This window comes from Chenopodium album, chromosome 11, assembly GCF_948465745.1.
Source record: "Chenopodium album chromosome 11, dcCheAlbu1.1, whole genome shotgun sequence".
NCBI classification, from domain to species: Eukaryota; Viridiplantae; Streptophyta; class Magnoliopsida; order Caryophyllales; family Amaranthaceae; genus Chenopodium; species Chenopodium album.
Window position 1 is genome coordinate 56,948,398 of NC_137844.1, and position 25,916 is coordinate 56,974,313.

At 34.1% G+C, this 25,916-nt stretch overlaps 4 protein-coding genes across 5 annotated transcripts; 2 read left to right on the forward strand and 2 right to left on the reverse strand.

The window, feature by feature from the left end:
• Positions 1–519: 519 nt before the first annotated feature.
• LOC145567872 (haloacid dehalogenase-like hydrolase domain-containing protein Sgpp) lies at positions 520–3,363 on the reverse strand. Of its 2 annotated transcripts, none has more exons than XM_081627283.1 (5): positions 3,175–3,363; positions 1,794–1,911; positions 1,439–1,590; positions 1,095–1,356; positions 520–1,001 (listed from the first exon to the last, which is right to left on the reverse strand). In XM_081627283.1, the coding sequence occupies exons 1-5, from the start codon at positions 3,201–3,203 to the stop codon at positions 804–806; spliced, it is 759 nt and encodes a 252-aa protein (XP_081483409.1). In that variant the 5' UTR covers positions 3,204–3,363; the 3' UTR covers positions 520–803. The 2 variants fall into 2 exon arrangements, with proteins under 2 accessions (XP_081483409.1, XP_081483410.1); XM_081627284.1 differs by having other exon boundaries at positions 521–1,001; positions 1,794–1,908; positions 3,175–3,362.
• Positions 3,364–6,728: 3,365 nt separating this feature from the next.
• LOC145569370 (expansin-like B1) lies at positions 6,729–8,309 on the forward strand. Its single transcript, XM_081628714.1, has 5 exons — positions 6,729–6,947; positions 7,059–7,165; positions 7,275–7,456; positions 7,632–7,764; positions 7,928–8,309. The coding sequence occupies exons 1-5, from the start codon at positions 6,803–6,805 to the stop codon at positions 8,129–8,131; spliced, it is 771 nt and encodes a 256-aa protein (XP_081484840.1). The 5' UTR covers positions 6,729–6,802; the 3' UTR covers positions 8,132–8,309.
• Positions 8,310–8,797: 488 nt separating this feature from the next.
• LOC145569372 (pentatricopeptide repeat-containing protein At5g15300-like) lies at positions 8,798–11,102 on the reverse strand. The gene has a single exon (XM_081628715.1). The coding sequence runs from the start codon at positions 11,100–11,102 to the stop codon at positions 9,138–9,140; it is 1,965 nt and encodes a 654-aa protein (XP_081484841.1). The 3' UTR covers positions 8,798–9,137.
• A 7,601-nt stretch (positions 11,103–18,703) lies between these two features.
• LOC145569373 (DEAD-box ATP-dependent RNA helicase 51-like) lies at positions 18,704–23,355 on the forward strand. The gene is made up of 12 exons (XM_081628716.1): positions 18,704–18,883; positions 19,530–19,715; positions 19,796–19,981; positions 20,482–20,565; positions 21,282–21,323; positions 21,472–21,543; positions 21,640–21,939; positions 22,064–22,102; positions 22,195–22,299; positions 22,568–22,636; positions 22,714–22,839; positions 23,020–23,355. The coding sequence occupies exons 1-12, from the start codon at positions 18,797–18,799 to the stop codon at positions 23,188–23,190; spliced, it is 1,467 nt and encodes a 488-aa protein (XP_081484842.1). The 5' UTR covers positions 18,704–18,796; the 3' UTR covers positions 23,191–23,355.
• Positions 23,356–25,916: the final 2,561 nt, after the last annotated feature.

Consider the following 25,916-nt stretch of genomic DNA (forward strand, 5'->3'; position numbering starts at 1 on the left):
TTAATTCACATTTGTTGGTCTAGACGATAAAGGCCAAAAGCAATGCATGTACTCCCTCCGTCTCAAATTTAACTTCACAATCAACTTTGCCTGACCTCCAAGAACAAACTTTGACAATTCTCTTCTCATAATTTGAAACGCGCAGTATAAATTTAAGAAAGTATGTCTGAAATAACTTTGAACTAAAGATAATAACTTTACAGTAAAAATTATTCAGGGTTCGTTTGGCATCCCTGTGGTTTTTTATTTTTTGGTTTTTTGTTTTTCAAAATCATATGATATATGTCCTATAATGAATAAAAAAATTAGTCAAACTTATTAAGATAATGATATTTTTGAAAACTGTCAACAAAAAAGTGAAAACACCTTTTTCTTGTTTCCTGTTTTTGGTTTTTTGTTTTCAAAAAAGCTGAAAACTGAAAACAAAAAACGATACCAAACAAGCCCTCACATAATAGTTTCATGGCCAAAGATAACAAACGTTGACCACAAAAGTCAAATGGTAAATTTTGATGGATGTAGTAAAAAGACTGTATTTGAAGCGACGTTAAAGATTATGTGTATTGGTACCTGGTTGCACCAAGCCTGGTGGATTGATTCTACTGTTTAATATCCTTTTACAGGAACTTGAATAAAATATATCTGCCTCCAGCAGTAAGAATAGATGAGCTGCATAACTACAAAATACCAAGAGATGCAGCATTGCATGCTTATCAAACACCAAAATTAGTTTTCATTATTATACCAATTTGATTTTCCGCAGCCTCACTACAGCTAATCTGTACCTTCTACTTCAAAGAATCTCAAGCAGCCTCTGCTTTAGTTCTAACACCGTTTTCCTTTTCCAGCTCCTCTAAAGCAGACCACAACTTTGAATCTTCGTAGTCTTTAATGAGGAAAGCTGGATTTTCTTTCATCAAAAGGTTTTCGGGATTTCTAGTACTCAAGCCGATCACAGGCATTCCAGCAGCTACACCAGCTCTGATTCCAGAAGGAGAATCCTGCAATTAAGGGTTAACATTATCTTTATGAGGTATATAAATTCAATATATAGAATAAACACAAAATGAAAAACAGAGAAAAGCCAAGCAAACCTCAAAGATAAAGGTATGCTCTTTTGATGCACCAATTGCTTCCAAACCCTTCAAATAAGGTGCTGGGTGTGGTTTTGCATGTTCACACTCGCTTCCAACTATAATAGCCTGGAAAAATTCAGTGAGGCCGAGCATTGAGATCATGAGCTCAGCATTAGCTCTAGGGGCGTTAGTAACGGCTGCCCTTTTCAAGCCATGATCTGTGATCCATTTCACTAGCTTGCTTAGGCCGTCTATAGGCTTCAACTGTTCAACCACCAGCCTGATTTACAAAGACCACATTGCATAAGCCAGATACTAGAGAATTCAGCTAAATTCTAAACCAAAGAATGACACAAACTTACCTTCTAAAATAGGCTTCCTTATCATCTGTAAATTTCAAGCCTCGCTCATAGTCATCAGGGAAGAGGGCCCTGGCGATGTCATCATTATGCTTTCCAGCTATGTTCTGAATAAAGAATTCCTCGTCTATTGGAACACCACCATTGAAACCGATCTATTTAAAACAAGAAAAAGTATTAATTTTTTTTAAAAAAACAGCCTGTGTCTCTCACTCTCTCATCATCTATACTATCTGGCAACATGCTAGCTGTTCATTTTAACATCAGAATATAGACATGATTCACAAGAGAGATTTCATATCTTCACTGCGGTGATTTAGTTACTAGAAAATCAGAACTTATAATTTTGTAGATGTACCTCCTGAAGCATTTCACGGAAAGCATGGTGATGGAGAGGATCTGAATCACACAAGGTTCCGTCCACATCAAATAAGACAGCTTCCACAGGAGCAAGTTTGAGCAGAGCAGATTTGCTGCTACAACAGAAAAAGTATGTAAGATTAAAAATTCAAACCTTCCAATAAGTAATGTCTAAACTCTACACATCAAATACACAATTGCCCTGATTCTTCCCATGAGGATCCTGGCAGTATTTGGGACACGAACCCTTCACATAATCACATGTGAATCCAACAAAATCTTAGTTTAAATGTGTTGGGTGTGTGTCCCAGTTCTATATAGTGATACTTTGTCATTCACATGATGAGTTAAGTCATTAGGGTCACTCAACAATCATTAGTTGTGGATCATACATATCTATGCAAATAAAAAGTATGTATGTACCTCTGATTAATAATTGAATTGATTGCGCTAGATGGTGAAAATTACAACAGGCAACAAGCAGACTCGTTGAGTCGAAAACCAAGAGTCAGTTAACCTGTACAATTTTTCCAGAATTTATCTGGTCATGTCTGCTCCATGGATTCCCTAAAATAGTGCTAGGTGTAGGATTGGATCAAAGTATCTATGATAATTTCCAATAACTAATTTAATTTGGCATCAAAAATACTTGCACAAAACATATCATTGATATCAACATCCATGTCAGATTACTTAAAGTAAACAAGGTACACCACAAAAAATGATGTGTCTACTTCTTACACTTTCTACTTTTCTAGCTTGCTCTGAAACTAAGTAAAATAAGGGAAAGAACAACCAGGACCCACAAATGTTGTAAACCGTCACCAAGATGTCAAATTCACTATTTGAGGAGTATTTTTGTTAAACAGTTTCCTAATAACACTACTTGTGGAATTAACAGACCATTTAGTCAATGTAAGCAAAGAAGAACGCTTGGGTGTCTGCTAGCTAAGTTGGTCATAAGGTAAACGTCAAGTTTCTATGTAACATATCAATAAATATCCAGCTAAGTTGGTCATAAGGTAAACGTCAAGTTTCTATGTAACATATCAATAAATATCCGTGTGTTTTGACTGAAATGAAAAGTCCGAGTAACATACTTCAAACATACAATTCATTTGAAAGAATAATGCTTCAGCAACTTGTAAACAATGGGATTCTTAGAGAAAAACCCAGCTTAGTTAACAAATGCTAGAATCTAGACTAGATCAACCAAATGATCATTCTTCTCTCACCAATCACTCAGATTCATCAAACCAATAAATGGACCAATATACAATCTAACAACAAATTAGATAAAAACGAGAAAACCCCACATCAGATTCCAATCAAAATCTCAAAATCAACGGAAAAAATGAAAGAAAAGGGAAGAACTTTACCAGTCAGAGGAAGAATTACCAGCAGTCATGGTAAATTGGTAAGATGGCAATCAACAAATTAATTGGATGAAATTTGCGAATTGTGGGAAGGCAGATTAGTTGAGCCTGAGAGTCTGGTATGATGTGATTTGAGGAGGGAGAAAGAAAATCTTAAGTAAATAATTTAAAAGAAAAATGTTTTTGAAAAGAATATTCGTCAGAAATTGTAGTCAAAATCTAATATATAATTGTAGAGTCAATTTTGCAACACTTAACCACATCACTCCAAAACCCCAATTCTACAATTTGGTGCAATCTTTTTTTTTTTTTTTTTTTTTTTTTTTGAAAATAACTACCCTATCTATCTTTTTTTTTGTTGAAAATAACTACCCTATCTATCTTTTCTTTTTCTTTTTTTTTTATTGGTTGTCAATAACTTCCACTTCTCTAAATTTTAGATAAAAAAAATAAATAAATTATTTTCACTTTTACAATTTTACAATACAATATATATCTCCATATATAATTGCACATTTTTTAACAACGTTCAACTACAAGCATATTTATTATGTTTTTTCATCTTATAGAAAAGTTAATATATAAACTACCCACTTTACTTTTTAATTTTTGAGGGAACTACCCACTTTACTTAATATTACAAATATACACACTAATTTTTTATAACACAATATTGAAAGGATTTTATATTATAATTGCACGTTTCATTTTTTTAATTTTGTATTATCCCAACGCTTGAAAACTTCAATCTTAAAATTATAGGCATTTTATTTATTTTTGAAAATAATATAGCCCCCCATAAGTTCACTAACTTTTAGCTGGCCACTTTATGAAATTACTCGGTTAGTGTTATAATGGTTACTCCGTTACGGATGTAGAGCTTACTTAGTTAATAATATAGGGGTTATACTGTTTTCAGGGTTACTCAAAAAGTATAATAAGGGTTTACCATTTCAATATAATACAGGTTACTCCATTTTTCTACCAATAACCCTACGGTATTGCAGCACACAGAAAACACGCTAGCATAAGTTCCACAATTTTCCTTTAAAAAAAAACTTCCTACATTGTATTCATTTTAATATCTTACTGTGTGATATATATCCCGTGCATTTTACACGGATACACTCTAGTAAAAAATAAAAATTAAGAGAATATACTAGTAGGATTTATGCCAATTGTCTTTAAGCACATTCTATGTGGTTGCTAAAATGCTAGGAGTTGATAATTGGTTCTTGTTCTCCTGCTTTTTTTTCGCTACACCATATTAATTTGTTTTTAAGAAATCTAAAATTCCAACACAAGTACATATCATGTTAGAACTAGTTACATCGCAGATTCGATCAACAATCGCTTTAATAAAAAAACTTCACCTGAAGCAATACAATCTCTGAGTTAGCACTATTATTGTTGTTATTCAAGATTATGAAGTACATTTAATTCTATATAATTCTTTAATGAAAAATAAAAAAATATTAATCTCATATGGAGTTCTTTATTTTTCATTGCACTTATTTTTTTTTTCCTAAATAGAATATAGCTTATATAGTTAAGCGGTTAGGTAACTCTTTGGCTCACCTCGTTGCAAGGTGGGATTCGCTTGTAACAAATTTATTTGCTTGTTTTTTTTTTTTTTTTTGAGTAATAACAAATTTATTTGCTTGGTTCCCTCGAAAATCGACCTTCTTTAATATATGGCATGGTCGTGTATGTTTAAAAAAAAATGTTAAGCCGGTCTTTATTTTTAGATGTCTTAGGGCCTGTTCTCTTCAGCTTAATTTCAGTTCAGTTCAGCTCCAATCAGTTCAGTTCCTAATTTCCTTCTCTCATAAACAGTTTAGTTCAATTCAGTAAATCAAAATAGACCCTTATTCTCGATTTATACTAATCATGCAGTAAATTAAAATACTTGGAGGAATTACATATATGCGAAGCACATGAAAATATGATAATCAATTAATCATAATATTCTAGCCATATTGCTGCTCATTTTTGGCCTCCTAACATTAGGTTACCAAATTGTTAAAGCATCCAACAAAATCAAGTGTTAGATTCAATTCCCAATTGGTTGGAGCTCACGCCATCACCCCAATTTCTATTTGATGGGATACATTCCTCTCACCCCTCAACTAACTTTCTTGGAATAGGACAAAGTACAAAGTAGAGCCACTAAGTACAAGTGTTAGATTTTTTATTTTTTATTTTTTTTAGGGGAATTATTACAAGTACTTTGTATTAGATAGATCATATTGTGTTGGTTTTGAATTTAACATTTTTGTTGGTACATTTCCATATCCTTCATCACACCAATTATTCTATGTTGTGGTATTTGATTGTTTGGTATGTGGAAAATGAGTGTGTGGTTGGAAGTTTTGATTCCATTTTAGGATATTATTTATTTATTTATGAGATATAAAATATATTTTTTTGTTGCAAATAAGAAGAAACGGAGGTCGTATATCAAGTTTTCATTCCCATATACCAATCGACTCATAAAGTTGGGGATTCAACCCCTTATGTCGGTATTCACACTCAATTGTTCTTGCTTTCAAGTCAGGGCTAGGCTAACCAAATTTGCCCACTGATTGTCTGATTCTCAATGTTAGGCAAATACTAGGATAATGGATATACTAGCCACATTGGTCCAGGCCACTATTCCCCATTATCACTAAAGATGTTGACATCAAATTGAGTTGTTGCATTCTCTTAAAATAGCGTTTTTGTTAATCATTTCTATGCAACGGTAACCATTTGTTTATTCTTCATTTCCATACTTTACATTCATCATGTTGTTATGTCTAGTATTTTAGTGGTATGAAAAGATCCTATCATCTCTCCAGGTTAATTAACAACTAATTAAAGGTATGCATGAAGAGGGCTCAAAAAATTATCTATTGGCGGCTCACATCTTACTCCATCTTTGACACGATTTTAGATAAAGGAGAGCTTGAATGTTCAACAAATGTGTAATATAACAAAGTATTAAAGGATCATTCATTTCAGAGCAATTTCCTCAAGGAAGAAAGCAGGTCCCTGGGTTACAGGGACCAGTTGAAGCACTAGTGCAGAAGTGCCTAACTGATAGATACTTTACCAATTCATAAAAATTGAAAATTGAAATAATGTATACATCAATTTCCAAGCCAATAAGACTTCATATTCTAATTCTAACAATATATGATGGCCAGATTCCAAGTCTAATGTATAGATCAAATCATATCACTATACTGATGAAAGCATTGCACGATGCATTGCACGTCGAAATAGACAGCCAATCAAGGCACAAGATAAGCTTGCAAAGAAAAGTTTAACATGTGAAAGGAAGGAGGCTAAGGAATCAAGAGTTGTTTTGTTAACGTCATCTGATTCAAGGAAAGTCTGAAGTCTAAGAGGGATTTTGGGTCAAAAGCATTCAACTAGTTACAACAAATAAAAATTTATATTCAGGTTGATAATTTACTATTAATATTGACTATCAAAAGTTTTTACGATCTTACCAACCTCTAAAGGGAAGCCTTGTTTGCTTTGCTAGTCTATAAATACTGTCGCGCTTATCACATAATCCTCATTCACCAACTAACACATCTTCTCTTGATCTTACTCTCATTATCGTCTCTGTAATTGTCTCAAGATGGCTTTCTCATTGCATAATTTGCTTCACCTTTCAATCTGCTTGCTTCTCCTGATAAGCGTAGCTAATGCTCAAAATTGTAGCGACTGTTTTGTTCACTCACGTGCATCATATTATCCAAACTCTGATGAACAGGGAACAGATCGTGAGTATATGCAAGAATATTATTGTCAAATATACATTTTAATTTTATAATCACATTCCAGCAGTTTAGATATGACAAATGAATTGACTACATCTTTGAAATCCAATGCAGATGGAGCTTGTGGGTTCGGGGCATTTGGAGCAACAGTCAATGGAGGAGATGTATCAACTGCAGCAGAACTCTACCGTGATGGAGTAGGTTGTGGTGCTTGCTATCAGGTAGGTAACTAGATTACTATACCAGATGACACCAAGGAAAGCTTCCACAATCTGATTTTTACCAACTGTTATTACGAACTGTTTATTCATGCAACTATTGTTTCTATAGGTAAAATGCACCAACAGTGACTATTGCTCAGACAATGGGGTTACTGTGGTCATAACAGACCAAGGCTCTGGTGACCATACTGATTTTATTCTCAGCGAGCATGCTTTTAGCAAGATGGCTCAAACAACAGATGCGGCTGCATCTTTGAGATCCCTTGGTGTAGTGGACATAGAGTATCAGCGGTATTTTTCTAAAAAGCTTTTCATTTATAATATCTAATTAACAGTTCTTTATAAACATTTCATACCTGGATACCAGAGTTTCACTTTACTAGTTGCAATCCCCTGTCTACTTAAATTTGAGGATTGCTACATTAGAACTTTAAATGACTTCGCAAAACATTTCTCTTCAAAACAGGATTTCATGCAGCTACCCAGGTAAAAACATAACATTCAAGATTGACGAGAGCAGCAACTACCCTAGTTATCTAGCTTTTGCTATCTATTACCAACAAGGAGAAAAGGACATCACTGCTGTGCAACTATGCGAGGTCTCAATTCTATTATCCATTGAAAAAAATTCACCAGAGCTTATTTTACTTTTTCTATCTTCTAATCAATTATCTAGTGATTCTATTACACCATATTTAGGACTACAAAATACAGATAAAAAGCTGAGGAATCAGGTATTAACATGCAATTTGATATGTGCAGACACAAAATTTTACCTGCAAGTTACTGCAACGAGATCATGGAGCTGTGTGGACAAGTACTTCTCCACCAAGTGGACCATTGTCCATAAGAATGTTGTTCAGTGATGGTGATTACGCAGATGATACTTGGATTGTTCCCGTCAATAATATACCTCAAGATTGGAAATCAGGAGCCATATATGACTCTGGAGTACAAGTGAGCTAAAAGGAAAAAGTCTCCTGCATTAATCAGATTTACAATGAAAATAGGCTCTATATATACTATAAATTATTTTATGTTGTAATTATTTTTCAATAGATTGAAGCTTAGGCTATAAACTTCAATCCATCATTACATTCAATGACTAATAAAATCTTGAGTTTCAAGATACTATTTCTTATAATCATGCTTAGCCCCCTTATTAGCTTAACATCTTACAAAGCAGAGATCATCACTCATGCACCAAATTTAATTTATTACAAGCAATTTTGGATTGTTATAAAAACCTGCCAACTAATATACATCAAAACCATCACTGTTGCCAAAATAAAAACCAACATCACTACAATATTTGTGTTCAATCAGAACTCTGAAAATAATATTTGGATTTCATGAATCTAGAAACTAAATCAGATTAGAAAAATGATCAGATCAAATCAGTTGAAGTAATTTCAGGTGAACCAAACGAAATCCAGTCAACATGTGAAGCACACAAGCGAAGGAACTTTGCTAATGCCAACTAACATAATTTGGTAAATAGATATAGATTAATGAAGCAGGAGACATAGCAGAATATGAATACAAATAAATTTGAAACACAGAATGGCTTTATAATAAGATTAAGATAATATCATTTCAAAATTACAGCACAGCCAGAAATTTAAGGTAAGAATAGCAAAATCTAGAGGGTTAAAAGTGTTGAAAGCTATGTTATTTTATTACAATATAGTTGACAATACTTCCACTAATACATATTTTACATAGGTGGGGTGAATTGCATCATGATTATTAAAGCAAAATATTTTTGAAGAAACAAGTCTATAATAATCCGATATCTGAATCATATGCAATTTCAAGTCTATTGTCTATGTGAGCCAACATTATCAGGAGAAAGGTTTGCACAAAGAACGAATATAACAAGTCTACTATCAATTTTCTTTAGGATTGCTTTCCCACAAAAGTACCTGTTCCAAGGAGTTCTTGCCAATGCCTTGACACCATCATGGTCCCTTCACTCTTTGGTTTCAGCATTAGAGTCTGTATTACACCAGTCTGCCGTGCTAATTCCAGACAGCTTCACTTGAGAACTCATTTGTCTCAACATTGAATGAATCATAGTTCTTCTATGAAGGGAACCGTCTTTTTTAGAGTAATCTAGTTCGCCCAATCCAAAACAGGTCTTGCTGTACCCTGCTTCTTTGTGCAAACCTTTCTCCTTTATAAGTCTCCTCACTGTATCGACATCTTCCCATCGCCCTTGGGAAGCATATATGTTTGATAATAACAGATAAGCCCCAATGTCTTCAGGTTCTTGCTCAACCAGCCACTTCCCAACAAACTCCCCAAGCTGTATATTCGAATGGGTATGACAAGATGAGAGTAAGGCTCCCCATAAAGCAGGTCCTCCCTTCACATGCATATCCCTCACGAGGTCTTCTGTGTCTTTGAGCAGACCAGCCCTCCCAAGAAGATCAACCATGCAACCATAGTGCTCAACCTTCGGCTCAATCTTGTAAACTCTATTCATGATATCAAAATACCACCAGCCCTCCAAGACCTTGCCTGAATGGGCACAGGCGGCTAAAACACATACAAAAGTGGCATCATTAGGTATTTTCCCACTATTCTCCAGCTCTTGAAACATTTCAAGGGCTTTGTCTACAAGACCATGTGAGCCATAGCCCATGATCATCGAGTTCCATGACACAACACTCTTCTCTGGCATACCATCAAAGACAACTTTAGCCATGTCCATATCCCCACACTTAGCATACATAGTCAACAGAGCTGTAGAAAGCAAAATATCAGGTTTAATCCTCCTATTACTTTCTATATAGTGATGGACCCACTTACCCAAATCCAGCTTACATAAATAGCCACATGCTGCTAGCACACTTACAAGAGTAGCCTCATTAGGCTGAGCATCTCCTTGTATCATTCTATCAAACAATGTCACACACTCATCATACTCCTTACACCTCACACAAAGGGCCAATATGGAATTCCAGGTAACCACATTACGGTCAGGCATACGATTGAAACATTCACGAGCAGCCGAGATATCCCTCATTCTAGCACACCCATCAATCAAACAATTCCAAGAAACAACGTCTCTTTGAGGCATTGCCCCAAAAATCTCTACCGCGGCCTCCATATCCCCCACCCCAACATACCCAGCAAGCATTGAATTCCAAGTAAAGACATCTCTCTCAGGCATTTCATCAAACAGATTGCGGGCAAGACCCACCTGCCCATTCTTCACATACCCATCAATCATTGTATTCCAAGTCACAATATCACACTCAGAACTTTCATCAAACACCTTATCTGCATCCCACATCCTTCCAAAAACCGAGTACATTCTAATCAACGAATTCCTAACAAACAAATCCAACCCAAACCCAGATTTCAATACCCTGCAATGCGCCTTTTCTCCTTGTACACCCTCCCCAATATCAACACAAACCCTAATAATCAGAGGAAAAGTATAATGATTAGGCAAAACAAACCCACCAATAACATAATCATAATAAAATGCAAGACCACTTTCTGGGTAACCCTGATTCAAAAAACCTCTAATAATGGTATTACACATAAAAGCATCAACTTGATCAATCTTTTCCAGAAGCGAAACAGCTTGGTATAACCCATGAGGAAGAGAGCAGAGCTTCTTCACAGCCCGGCTCGCGGCGAGAGGGTGATTAAGGAGGCCTAAGATAATAAGCTGAGCTTGAGTTTGATGAAGTTGAGCAAGATTGGAACATGAATCTACTTTCTGGAGAATTGGGTGGTTTAGATTTAATTTGTACTTTTCTCTATCATCAAAATTGATTTCTGGGGAAGATCCGAATTTGAGATTGGACCAAAGTTTTGGGGATGAGAGTTTGGGGGGAGATTGATGAAATTTGAGGCGTTTTTGGGGAGAAAGAAAGGTGAAGGAAGTTATGGGTTTGAAGAGGTTTTTCTTAACGGTCATTTTTTAGGTTTGGCGGGAATGTGACTGATTTTGCTACTCCCTTGGTCTAATGGTGTTTTCTTCGACAGAGCACTATCCACTTGCTGCCATTTTCTATCTCTTTCTAGCTTGCTTACTTATTGTTCTCATACTAATCTCTAGCAGAAGTTTGCCTAAAATTTCAATTCTATCATGCATAAGAAAATATAGTCTTGTAAAGAATACCATTATAATGACAAATGAACATCAATTAACATAAACTGAAGTCAAACATATAAATATCCAACAATATACTACAGATTATTATATGAAGCTTGAGCAATTGAGCAGCCTTAATATAAATGATTGAACTAAAAGGACTGCAAAAATAAATATTTCATTCTAAATAGGCCATGATGTATTAGAAGAAGCACATGCACTTGGGAAAAACAGATAGGAAATATTGATATAAGATAAATTTGAGAATTGTTAACTTAATGTACTACTCATAAAATTTCCTGCAGATGAGAGGAAAATCAAGAAAGTCTGATAACTGCAAATTACACAGCATAATTGTCACATTTGTCCATTTTAGTCTTCCAATTAGTTGCAACTTTTCTAAAAGACATCATAGGGTGCTGAAGATTATTAAAGTAAAATTGGCAGCTGAAATTGTGCTTCACTACTCAGTTGAAGACTACTCATCAAAGATCTGCTTCCTACCCAAGATTGGTCCTAATGCTAGATGACCCCTCACTGCATAGACTAGATCGACCAACACATTTTTTTCCTTATCTATAAGATCAAATCTACAGCTGATCAGAATTTAAACGGCTGAGAACGAAGTTGGTAATAAAAGAATAGTCTTCCTTCTCATAGTTTCAGAAAACTCTACAAGATTATTATCTATTCCTTCAAGAGGTAACTCAAGCATCTCTTCAAGAGGTAACACAGCATCCAAGTTACACAACAGTAAAAAATACAGAAGGTAACCATCAAAGTAGAAGAAAATGAGCAGAAGGTAATCAGAAAATGTGCAGAAGGTAAGCATCAAAGTAGAAGAAAATGAGCAGAAGGTAACTCTTGAACTATTACAGATGAACCTATACAATGCGTCTTCGTTTTGCCATTGAGAACTTGAAAGCCTGCTCCTGCTCCGGGTTGTGCAATGGTAGAACATCAATATACTTAAGATTTAAAATAAATGCATCCCATTGGTCTCTATCTTCCTCATGCACTTCTTCCTCAATCACTTGTTCCTCAACAACACCACCATCTTCAACCTCTCCCCCTCTATCTTCTGGTTTTCCAAGTTGTTCTAGTTGTGCTCGTAGTAATCGTAGTTCCCACGGTTCAAGATATTCCTCATCCCAGTCCAAAGGTTGCAAATTCTGATTTTTGTAGGAAATGATGTAGTCAAACCATGGGTCTAAAGGAGATTCTCCACCATCATAGGGCTCTTTTCTTCCATGGGAGGCACTATAGAAATGAATTATCTGATCAAGCCTTTTTTTGATGTAAGGCTACTCTTCGGAATGTCTAACAACACAGGGTGATTTCCAGTTTTACGTAGAAAAACAACTGGTTTGTCATACTGTCTCTTATGAACAATTACATGATCTAATTTTTCTGCAAACTCATCCCACCAAAGCCTTAGAGGGTCCAATCTCCCAGCGCCTCCTCTATACGATATGTCTTGGTATCGTGGCCACCAAGGCCATAGTACATGGGGTATGCTCCCCTCAACCCTATAAGGGTAATATGATCTAACCTTTTTAGCAAAGGTGTAGTACCCTTTTACACCAAAGAGTGTAAATTCAGCTAGCTGTTTCAATTCCCCCCCAGCCTGTTCCTCATAAATGATGATCTCCTTTTCTTCCAGCAATTTTCGGCTTTGTGATTCTACCTCTTCGTCTACTTCAACGCCCCCAGGCCCTTCTGCAACATCAGGGGGGATTCGCTCCCTAAAAATTTCTGAAGAATCAGATTCCTCTTCATCACCACCTCTTTCATAAATAGGTGGGTCTGGTAGAGGATTAACATCAGCGAATTTTCTGATGGCCTGCGCAAAGTTTTCCCGAAATCCAACAATTATAAACAATTGGAGATCATGCAAAGTTCTCTTATATGATCAATACCCTGCATCTCCACTTTTGTTACTTCCAATTCCTTTTGTTCCACCTTTATTTTATTAACATATGATTGGTTGGTCCATCATCCTCAGTAATTTCGACTAGCCAAAACCATAGTAAAATCATACACATAAAACCAATGAACAGTTCAAAAGATTGGTATGGAAATTATACCAGGTCATCCTTGATGAAGAGGGTGATCTTAGTACCCCTGCCTAAAGGCTGTCCATTAATATCCCTAGTAACAGTGAAAGAACCACCAGCCTGAGACACCCAAATGTATTGCACATCATCATTGTGCTTGGTTGTCACCACCACCCTCTCAGCAACCAAGTATGCTGAGTAAAGTCCGACTCCAAATTTCCCAATCACGCTCACATCAGCAGCTGCTTGTAGAGCTCCCATCAACACAATCCAAATTTTAATTGTCACGCGAAAGTTTGTCAATGGAAAAATACATAATGTCATAAAGTTGTACAAGTCTACTAATTATTATCTTTTATATTTTGGGAGTTAAGGTAATTCTAGGGTGAGATATATATTGGTTTTGATTGATAATGAAACTCAAGTAGTAAGTTTATACTAATTCTACAATAATTATAAGTTCCAACACGGCAAATTAAACAAGTACATTCAATTTTTATCATAATAAGATAATAACACGTTCTCAAAAAAATTTATATCATCATAATACTAAATAACACAGAAATTGATTAAAAACAACTCCGATTGAATTAGAGAAATTATAAGTGTATTATAAAAGGCTAAACGTGTACGGAGTACGCATAACATTACATTTACAAAAATCAACGTGTGTTTTATAGTAATTAAACTAACTATAAAATATTAATTCCTTGTTATATCTGAATTTTAATTTCTTCTAATGTCTGAATTTTAAAAAGCATTCATAATTAGCTCTTACGCCTTTAGGGCTATAAAAATCCATCAAGAAAACACTTAATTACCAAAATTGGCAAAATCTAACACATTATTCTCAATCAAGAAATACACAGAACTGATTTCTTGCCGAAATCAAATCAAAGCCCAAACAACTCAATATTTTAGTACAAATCCATCATATTTAAACATCAATCAGCAAAATATAACAATATAATCAACAATTAACTCTAATATTAATCGATGAGCACCAACTAAGTAAGAAAATCGTGGTGGAGCATAGTAATCCGTACCTCCTTTTGGATCAATAACAGAGAGAGCCGTATTAAAGTGAACTGGTACAATTATGATGAACAATTCTGGCTGAGCATCCAGTTTGATTTTACCAATTAAACTCTCAAATCGAATTTTATCCAGCAACTACAACACAACGAAAGCCAAAAATTCAGTCAATTAACATCACACATTTATCATAATTTTAAAAATTTTAAGGAGAGAGAAATGTATGCCTCGGAAGAGTTTTTGATGATTTCGTATAGAAAAGATTCCTTGTTGCTGTAGAAAGTGTTGATGATTAGACTAAGAAGCCGGTTGATCTCTGGTTGATCTCTTTCCCCTGACATCTCTCCGATGTCCGCCATTGATGAAATCTTAGTTTATAATCAAGAAAATTGAGGAGTTGATTAGTTAAATCTGGACGAGTATAATCAAGAAAATTATCAAACTGCACTATGAGTAGCTTGAAACTTAGGATTATATCATCATTAATTGGAAATCAGGCAAGAATTTCATAATAAAGAAAATTAGAAATTAAACCTGAATGCAGTTGATTCCGACGTCAATCTTCGGCTTATCAGAAATGGCGGAAAGAATAGAGATGATTCTGACGTCAATCGTAGATTCCTTTTCTGCAATGGTGGAAACAGGCATAAAATGTTGAGAACGCCTGGAATTTTCTGGAAGAATATGGTTGTTTTGTGGTGGAGTGGAAGCCATTTTTAGAGAGAGAAAGTGGAGGTTGAGAAAATGGAGGTAAAATTGAGGTTTAGAAAGTGAAGATGGAATTGTTCAGCTGATTACAGTGGAGGAGGAGGGTTGTTATATAGGGAAGGAGGGCGAAGAAAATTTTTGGCGCAGAGATATTGAGTTGAATATTTGAATGAGTTGGAGGGGCATTTTTGGAAAAAAATAAAATAAAAACACATGCGAGATACAAAGTTTTAAATATGGATCTAAGTCCATGGATCTGTGGATATGGATTTGGGTTGATCTTTAGACCCAATATCAATTTCTCACACGGGAAGGATGTCATTGTTTGGACTACGCGTGATTTGGGTTGAGTTATGCTAAGCTCGGCTCGAAAAGTTTGAACCAACTCGATTATTTTTTTCCATATAAAAAATCTTATATAAACATAAATATATTTATCATAAATATTAGACAATAATAAGTTAGTACTTTTATTATAAAATAAAATAAAAAAAAAGTAAATAAATAAACTCGCAATATAAAAAAAATAAAATTATGAAGGATAAAGAAAACAAGTAAAACAAGAATAGTAATAGGTCCCTATCAAAAAAAAAAAAATAGTTATTAATAGGTCAAGGTTGTTCAGGAAAAGCTTGAATTCAGCTCGGTCAATTCTTAGTCAATGCTCAACGCATAAAGGTTTGAGCTCGCCTCAAGTTCAAATAAACTTAAACGGACATGCATGAGCGCCCCAGCTAATCATAGCTGCTCGGTTCGTCTGATTAGCACCCCTTAGTTCAGACTGACTCATCCAACCTGATTCATGGACTCAACAAATACAATATTGCAGCTAGCAAAATTAATCCGATAATCAAGGACATCTATATCTATATCTATACTCTATACTTAGTATTTAAAAACACAAACCATCATCCTCATCATGCCACATGTAAATTATATTTTTCACCAATGTCATATGTCATCTCATTTACACTGTGTTTGGATAGAATTTTTGGAAGGAAAGGGAGGGGAAGGAAGGTGGAGGAAGGGGAGGGTGAAGAAAAAAAAAATCCCTCATTTGGATAATAGAGAAAATGAAGGAAGAGAAAGTGAGGGAATGTGTGTATTCTTTTGATTTACAAAAATCAATTTCAGCAAACTAAATTTCTTAATTAAGGTCAAATTTTTGAAGCCTGTGGTGGAGGCGACAGACAGTAGGTGCTGCCGAGATATTTGTTCCTCTTCTATAGAAGCGGAGTTTTTCTTCCAAATCTTCTCTAATTTGGAAAGATTTGTTTCTTAATTGTGGAAGGAAATATTTTACTTCCATTTCTCTTCCTTCTAATTCCCTCACCTCCCATTTTTGCTATCCAAATGGAGGATAACTCATCTCTTCTTTTCCTTCCCCTTCCCTTCCCTCCATTTCTCTCCATCCAAACAAGCTGTTAACCTTTCTCATATTAAAAAAAAATACATTAGCTTTAATTCAATACATACATGAATGAATGTTTGGTTTACTTTCCCCCAACTAAATATCTTCTATAATTACATTTAATTTTCACCCCTTTTTATCTTTTATAAACTATTCATTTTCCAATAAAAAACATATTATAAAATTTAAAATTATATAATATACCTATAAACAATCCGTGCATTGCACGGGCCAAAAGGCTAGTTAAGTTTAAGACATGATCCTTTTCTTCTTTGTTACTTTGTATTTAGGAAAACAAATACTCCATCTGTTTTTTTAAATGCATCAATTTGATCGGCACATTTATCAAGACGTAACTTTAATTATTAATATCTTTAATTGTCTATTAGTAAAAATTGTAACAAAATTATATCATGAAAGTAGACATTGTGATGAATCTAATGATATACTCCCTCCGTTTTTAAATACTTGCTCCATTTCTCTTGGGTACAAATGCCGATGCTAATCTTTGAAAAAAAATATCTTTAATTATCAATAAGTAAATATAAATTCTAACACTTGAAAATTAATAATCTATTCATTGAGACAATTTCAACAAGTACCCACAAGACTATATTTTTTTTTTTTATGTATAAATAATCACAAATATTAGTCAAAGTAGGACAAAAGAATAGTGTAAAAAATAAAAATGGAGCAAATATTTAAAAACCGAGGTGATTTTTACATAATACGAAGTAACATTTATTTATTTTATAGTAGCAAAAAAAAAAATTAAGTCAAACATAGTCTGTGAATAGTGCAAAGTCAAACGGATGTATTTAAAAAAACGGAGGGAGTACAGATGTAACTAAATTCCCTCTAAAAAAACTCTTTCTAATATTTTTTTTTAACAATCTAGTATAGGTACTCCGTAATCCGTATGTGCTCCATCTGTTTCATAATAATTGCAATATTTTCCTTTTACATCTGTTTTATACTCCATAATAATTTCAACACTTTCTATTCTGGTAAGGACCCACTAGTATTTTATTTTTTATCTTTCTTATAACCCCGTTTATATTACTTACTTTTTTTTATTATTTCTCTTTCCTACTAACAATAAAATACTACCTCCGTTTCATATTATTTGCAACGATTTGACATAAAGTAAAGAGGAAAAATATTTAATTGTTGCAAATAATATGAAATTGAGGTAGTATATTCCTACTAACTATATTTTATATTAAAAAATTCACCCTATGATCCCTATCCTATAAATATTTCCTAAAATTTTATATAATACCTATTATTACGATCAAGGGTCTGTTCACTTCAGCTTAATTTCAGTTCAATTCAGCTCTAATCAATTCAGTTCAGCTCCTAATTTCATTCTCTCATAAAATATTCATTCCATCTCTATTCAGTTTTGTTCAGTTGAATTCAACTCCAATCAATTCAGTTCAGCTCAGTTCAATAAAGGCCCTAATACGAAATGAAAAGAGTAGAATAGCTGAAGCCCACAACCTAGATACAAAGGCTAGACAGGGCTAATATTTATTCGGTTATTCCCTTTATATAAATATAAATATAACCGTATAAAAAATTTAAGTATTGTTGAACCCAAAGTAAAAAGACGGACGAACGTACGTACGTACATACTTTGTCCTCCTCTCTCGGTCTCTCTGTTTCTTGTTGTAACTTGTAAGTGGTTTCTTTTTCTAATCATCGAATATCAATTTCACAATCTAGGGTTTATCGTTGAGTCAGTGTAGTAAATTTGGGTTCCGAATTAATCAGGAATTACTAAGTTTATGAACGATCATAACCAGAAAATTTTACTCCGTATATTTGAATTAAACTTGCCTTTTCTCCCTATAATTATGTGATTTTCGAGCTTGATTTGATAATTGAATCAAATTTGGTTTAAAAAATATAAACATCACAATCTAGGATTTATTGTAGTACATTTAGGTTTCGAATTTATTAGGAATTACTAAGTGTATGAACGATCATAACGAGAGATTATGTTTCAAGAGAAGAAATTTATGAGCCTAATTTGATAATCTCTCTAAAATTATGTGATTTTCGAGTTTGGTGTGATAATTGAATCAAATTTGGCTACAATCATATAACTTTGCTGTAGTTTTGCAATTCATAGTATCTATTTGTAATATAATTTGATAAAATTGAATTTGAGTGAATTTTGATTAAACCCTAAAATGGTAGGACGGAAACGGCCATACGCCGACGAATCAGAAGCAGAAGTTGAAAGAGAAAATAATGGCGGGAAAGTTGAAAAGAAAAGGAGTAGTGGTGAGATTAAAATAATGAGTGATGAATCCTTCTTTGCTCTACCACTTTCCGACCCTACTAAAACTGCTATTAAGGATATTGGCTTCTCTAACATGACACAGGTTCGTTCTCTTCTGTTTTTGATTCATTGTCTAGTTTCAACCTAATTATAATTCCAAAAAATATATCCTTAACCTTTTAAGTGAATTTAATCATCCCAATGGTTCTGAATAAAGGGGTTGTATGTAATTTATGTTTTGATTTGCTTTCGAAAACTTAAATTTGGAGATTGTGTTCTTAATGATGAATTTGTAACATAATTTGAGAATGGGAGGGTGTAGATTTAGTCAAGGGGTAGCTATGGATAAGTACTTAGTGAGTGAGGTGATAGAGATGGCGCGTTAGCTCTGCAAGGCTCCAAGACCTACAAAGACTTTGTGATTGCTGACAGCCTGGTATAATTTTATCATAAAGGCAATTCGATTTGAAGAATCCTAGCTATTGATCACATCACCCTGGAAACTATTACTTCGTATATCTTTTCTATATGAATAAATTGCACCTCCTTGGCCTGCCTTGCGCCTTGCTGTGTCTTGCGCCCTTTAAAACTAAGGACAAGTGGCACTGAAGCTTTTATTATCGATTTTGTAATTTCTTGTAAATTGGTCTACCAAGACCCTTAGAATCCCAAAATGCAACTTCAATTGATGGAATTTGAATTTAGTATTTCTCGGTTAGCTAATGCTATTTGCTTTATTATGTTTGCAGATTCAAGCCAGAGCTATACCTCCTCTCTTGGAAGGCAAAGATGTGCTCGGAGCTGCAAGGACTGGTTCTGGAAAAACCCTTGCCTTTCTTATTCCAGCTGTGGAATTGCTGCATCAGACACATTTTACTCCTCGTAATGGTCTTGGTGTTGTTGTTATTTGTCCAACCAGGGAGCTTGCTATTCAGGTTTAACTCGGGACTTGCTTTCTTTTGTTTGCTCTGCTTTAAAGGGCAGTTTCACTGGACTATATGTCTTTATGATGCAGTCACACGCTGTTGCTAAAGAACTTCTGAAGCATCATTCACAAACCCTTGGCTTGGTCATTGGTGGTGCAGCCCGAAGGAGAGAAGCAGAAAAACTTGCCAAAGGTGTTAATCTTTTAGTGGCAACTCCCGGACGCCTTCTTGACCATCTTCAAAATACTAAGGGCTTCATATACAAAAATTTAAAGGTGATTTGTAGCATTTATATCAAACTTTACTTGAAACATGGCTTTTTTTTTTTGTGTAGTATTTCCAACTTTATTTGTTCTAAGATCTGATGATCTGATCCTGATTTGATTTCTTAATTTGACTAATTTCTGACAATATTTGTACACTATTTCTTAAGAAATAAATTTTATCAAATGTGACTTCTTTGGAATCGAATTAATGTGTAACTTCCTATTATAATGTTTCGCAATAAGCAAACGCAAATAAGCAAGTATGGTCTGATTTGATCAATTTTGAATAAGCAAATATTTGTTGAAATTAGTTGAATTGAACATAGCCTAAGTGAATGTAATATAATGAAAAATGTTAACTCAACCTAATATTCAATTCTCGTTTTTCATATTTGCTGAATGGATGATCAAAACCATTGTACAAGAGGAGTTATATTGTGGGTATTTCCTTACATATAATGCTTGTATTTACTAGGGTAATGGCATATCTAATATATTTATGCTTGCAGTGCTTGGTGATTGATGAAGCTGACAGGATTCTGGAAGCTAATTTTGAAGAAGAGATGAGGCAGATACTAAAAATTTTGCCAAAGGTCAGAAATATGCTTTTTATATTTCATGTGTGGTTGATACTCTGTGTCCAGAAAAAAGGGCTGTAATATGTATTCAATTAACTTTTTTTTACAGATATAGTGACAATGTGCTTGTGATGCATGACTGGAGAAAAATAATATTCATGTCATTTTATGTCTATTGCCTCTTTGATATTAAGGAAATTTGGAAAGTATGATAGTTTGTGGTTCTCGTAGCATTTTGGAAGATGGGAAGCTGGTGCTTTATAAACAAATGTTTACCTTGATAAATTTAATGGCTACGATATACACAGCCTAAGGGCTAATTATGAGCGTCAAATATACTCTCTATTATTGAGTTTAAGAATACGTGACAAAATAACATCTTGATATGTGTTGTAAATGTTAACTTTAATACTAATAATTTTACTTTACTCTCTCATAGGTAGCTACTTATATTAATTTGGAAGTGTATGTAATCCAAAAGTAAATTTCTTTTGTTTTGCAAGTTATTGTATTCATTTAGTATGAACAGCTGATATGATTGAGCTTGAATTTTACTGTGCTCTGGATGGATTATCTTCTTTTGTGATGTTTAGGGCCTTTTGATGCCGGATTTCTACTTTTTGGTTCTTGGAATCGTATATGTTATTCCAAATTTTATGCTCTTTTATGTCTTTGTCAAGGCCAAGAAATTTCTGAAATAATTATTCGATTGAAAATTTTCTGGCATACAGGAACGGCAAACATCTCTTTTTTCAGCCACCCAAACTCAGAAGGTAGCTGTCAATTTCTTGTAATTTCTGCCGTATTTCTGTTCAGGAAAGGGGGCAGGTTTAGGGGAGAGAGGGATGATGGGATACTGAGTAGAACTGGCTATTATGTGTATATGTGCTGAGTTAGTGATATAATAATCTTTGTATGTAGGTGGAGGACCTTGCACGCTTGTCATTCAAGTCTAGTCCTATCTACATTGATGTTGACGAAGGGAGGACTAAGGTAAGTGAAAACTGTAAATTGATGATTCCATTATTTGTACCTGTCATTCTTGGATCTTATATGATGGAATAACTTATCCAATGCTGGTTATCATAGGTTACCAACAAAGGACTACAGCAGGGCTATTGTGTTATTCCTAGTGATAAGAGACTTATCCTTCTCTATTCGTTTCTGAAGAAGAATCTGACTAAGAAAGTTATGGTTTTCTTTTTTTCCTGCAAGTCAGTAAAATTCCATTCAGAACTCTTCAGATATATTCAGATTGACTGCTTTGATTATTATGGGAAGCAAAAGCAGAACAAGAGAATTACAACATTTGACGACTTCAGCAAAGCAGAAAAAGGCATACTTTTTTGCACTGATGTTGCTGCTCGTGGACTTGATATTCCTGGTGTGGTTAGTGTCTTATATGCTGTTTTTACATTAATTCGTGTAATCTCAACAGAATACAGGTTTTGGTACAGCAAGTTAGCAAAGGCACCTTATCTGAATGGTCTGTTATTTTCTTGGCTTTCTGTAGGATTGGATTGTGCAGTATGGTCCTCCAAATGCCTCAACGGTATTTCACATTACCGACTTGAGCCCCCCCCCCCCCCCCTGAATATAGCGAGCTTTATGTGATTTTGTTAGCTGATATGTTATCCCTTTTAGGATTATGTTCATAGGGTTGGACGAACAGCTCGTGGGGAAGGTGCAAAGGGTAATGCTTTGCTTTTTCTTATTCCAGAAGAGCTGCAGCTCCTTAGTTATTTGAAGGTATGAATATAGCCGACAAGCTACACTTTGAAGTTTCTATGATGAAAGTGAAGTCAGATGTATGTATTTAATTTGGACTTAAAACTTTATGAATGTATTCATCAATCTTTGTGAGATAATTTGGATTTATCTTTTGTTACACTGAGTGCTGACTGCAGAATAAAGCTCAGTTATGTTAAACTTGTTGGTTGTGCTAAGTTGATCAATTTGTTTCTACGTGTATATATCGCCCCTTATTTCTAACTCAATATGCAAATTTATAATGCAGAGTGAGAAGATTCCTGTGAAAGAGTATGTTTTTGATACAAAGAAACTGGCAAAAGTGCAGTCGGTTCTGGTACTAAATCTTCTTATTTCTGTTTTTTTTTCCTTCCTAATTATGAAAGCATCATCTTACATAGTGGGATTTTGCAGGAGAAATTGGTAGCAAATAATTATTACTTGAACAAGTCAGCTAAAGATGCATTCAGGACCTACATATCATCATATAGCTCACATTCCATAAAAGATGTGTTTGATGTACACAAACTTGATCTACAGGTAATATTATTTTTCTTTTGTATTATTAGAATGGGGCTGATCTTGTTGAAGACCAATTCATTTTGTATGGTAACATATGAATTAAAGACGAGGCAAACAGCTTATCAGATAACGCGTTTTCAATAGATCCTATTGCCGTTGTCTATTTTTCCAAGATAACATGCTGGTTCACTTGTGCAGGCAGTAGCTGCTTCATTCTGCTTGTCTTGCCCACCAAAGGTAAATCTCAACTTACACAGCAATGCTTCAAAGTTTAGGAAGAAGAGCCGTAAAATTGAAGGGAGATTCAATGAAAGCAATCCTTATGGGAAGCGAGGTGGAGATGTTACCAGGCAATTTGTTAGGTATTAGAAAATTGTCGTAAGGGATTTTATTCTAGTTTTTCTGTTTTTGTAAGGAAAATTAGGAAAAATAGTTTTGATATCTATTGCTAGTTACTCGTAATTAAGAGGAAAATGCTATATGTAGCCCTAAGGGCTATGTATAAGAAACTAAAAGAGAAAAATATTAATGAAATATATTCATTCATTACACTAATTTGCGCGTGATTTTGTCATGCATTTATAAACTTATACCAAAAAAGAAAATATATTAAATGCCTATTTGTAGCCATAAGTTTAATGAGTTTAGCAACAATGATATTGTTGGTAGTAAATAATCCGAACAACAATACTAATACTGGATTTAGGCGTGTACGAAGAACACTTTTCTAAAAACGCTATTCGCCCCACCGTACTAACAAGGCTATTGATGAACACGTTTTTGGGATACAAAGATTATACACTCAAGAGTGTTTAGTACTAACGATCATGAGTTCCTAGAGTTTAAGAGGAAAAACAGAGAAAAGGGGAGAAGAATTAGATGAACGGTCATTCAACCAGAATTGATCTTTTATAGATCAAATGTGACAGCTACGTGGAAGGATAAGAACGAACAGTTATTCTAATGATAACTGTTTGATTAATATTTAATTAATTATTAAATAATATTTAGTTAAAAATTAAACCTATAAAAATAAATTATCGTATTGACTTTTATTATAAATATATATAAGCCACTTAGCCCATTTCATAACTCATATTCAATTATTTACAATATAAATCATACATCACCTTCTTATTATTCTTTCCATGTGGGATAACTTCCCACACATGAAATAGTTATTGGAAATACTCCCAACAGATATTAATGTTGCTATCATTTGCCCTGTTCCTCTCCCAAAACACCGAAGCAGCACCGCACTCGGGCTCCGATTTCGAGGGGCTTGTAGATACTAACTAGTACAGTATCTAAAAGCGCCGTACGAAAACCCGATATCTCCGATGATGACTTTATTAGAGCGTTTTCCAAAACTGCAGACTAACTTAAAACTAAACCCTGATTTAACCATCTTTCATCATTTCCATATTTATTTGTATGGAAAATTGGAAGCTTGAAATCGACTTGTGTTTAATATAATAATATGCATGCGTGTCGTTTTACTTCATCGTTTTTTTTTTTTTTTTTTTTTTACCTGTGTGTGACCTAACTTTAATTTCACCATTGTCTCCTATTTGTGAGTTTTGCTGTAATGTTGAATTGTCATATTATAAAATAAAAATATTTACCTTATTTTTTTAGTTGCACTACTTCACTTTTTTACTAAATCCTATACAATTTTTTTGGAGAAGATAGAAAAATTAAAATGAGGCTCATGTGGTATGAGAGAAAGAGAGAATTTATTACACCTTCCATATCATATTATAAAGCCAATTTGAGTTTTTTTTTTACAGGAATTAAGGAGCTTGTAAATTCGTTAAAACTAATATTTGAGAATACAAATGTGTATGCGGAGCTAGAGAGAGAAAAAGAAAAAGGGGTTAAAAATTATTAAAAAGAGGGAGAGAGAAAGTATTGAAAATTAATATCAAAAGACATCATTAGTACATAAAAGACAAAGAAAAAAAATGACAACTCATTAGAAAAATAACATTGTAAAAAAGTATTTCCTCCATATTTTATTACTTGTTCTATTTATCTATACGCGGAGTATTAGGAGAAATAGTATAAAGTAATAAAATATAAAGAAAGTGAAGTTGGTGGAAGAATAAAGTATGATAGTTGGGAGGAGAGAGAATAAAAGCATCCCTCCTCCACAGCCCCATTGCCGAAGCTCCTCCCCTTCCCCCTAAACAACCCATAATCAAACCCACGTTCCCCAAATCACCATCCCTATAGCCACCATTAACCAAAACCCCAACCCCGAAACCATCCCTTTCCCCTCCCCCACCCTTATCTCACACCTCAACTTTCGAAACCCACCTCCCCTCCTTCTCCCTACCCCTGAAACCACCCAAAATCCAAAACCCTTCTTTCTCTCTCCTCCATACGTAGAAAAAGACAAATAAAAATGGGGTGAGGGAATGTTTTCGATGTGGGGGGAATGGAGAGAGGTCGGATTTGTGTTGTTTGGGTTAAAGAGGGTAGTCGGGGGGGGGGGGGGATGGATGGTCGGCTAAGGAAAGGGGTGGCCACCAGCATTAATAGTTGGTGGTTTTTTTGAGGGGGGGGGGTTTCTTTATTTCTTTTTTTTGGTTTTTTAATTTCATTTACTATCTCCATTTTATATTTTTTGCAGCTTTGGGGTATTATTTGTGAGATATAAAATATTTCAAAGTTGTAAAAAATATGAAATGGAGGTAGTATTTTATTTATATTATTTGAGCCAATTGACATGCACCCCGCGGTAATTAATTTGTTTTTTTATTCTTTAGGTAACTGGTAATCGAGATTGATCTGAAGAAAGAAAACATATGTGAAAGTTGGAATTATTGTAGAATAATCTAAAGTTGAGATTATTTAAAGTAAATCGGATAAAGTTGGGATTATTAAAGTGCATTTTTCCTCTTTAAAATTTTACAGTTAAGATTTAATGAATTTTGAATTATATTTAAATGTTAATATGAATTAAAAATCAATTTAATTATTTTCCGTTAAAAAAATTAATTTGTTTTTTAGAAATTTTGATTTTATTAATAATTAAAATTGAATTTCATAATTAAATTTGAAAAAAAAAATCAAAAAGTAGAATAATTAAT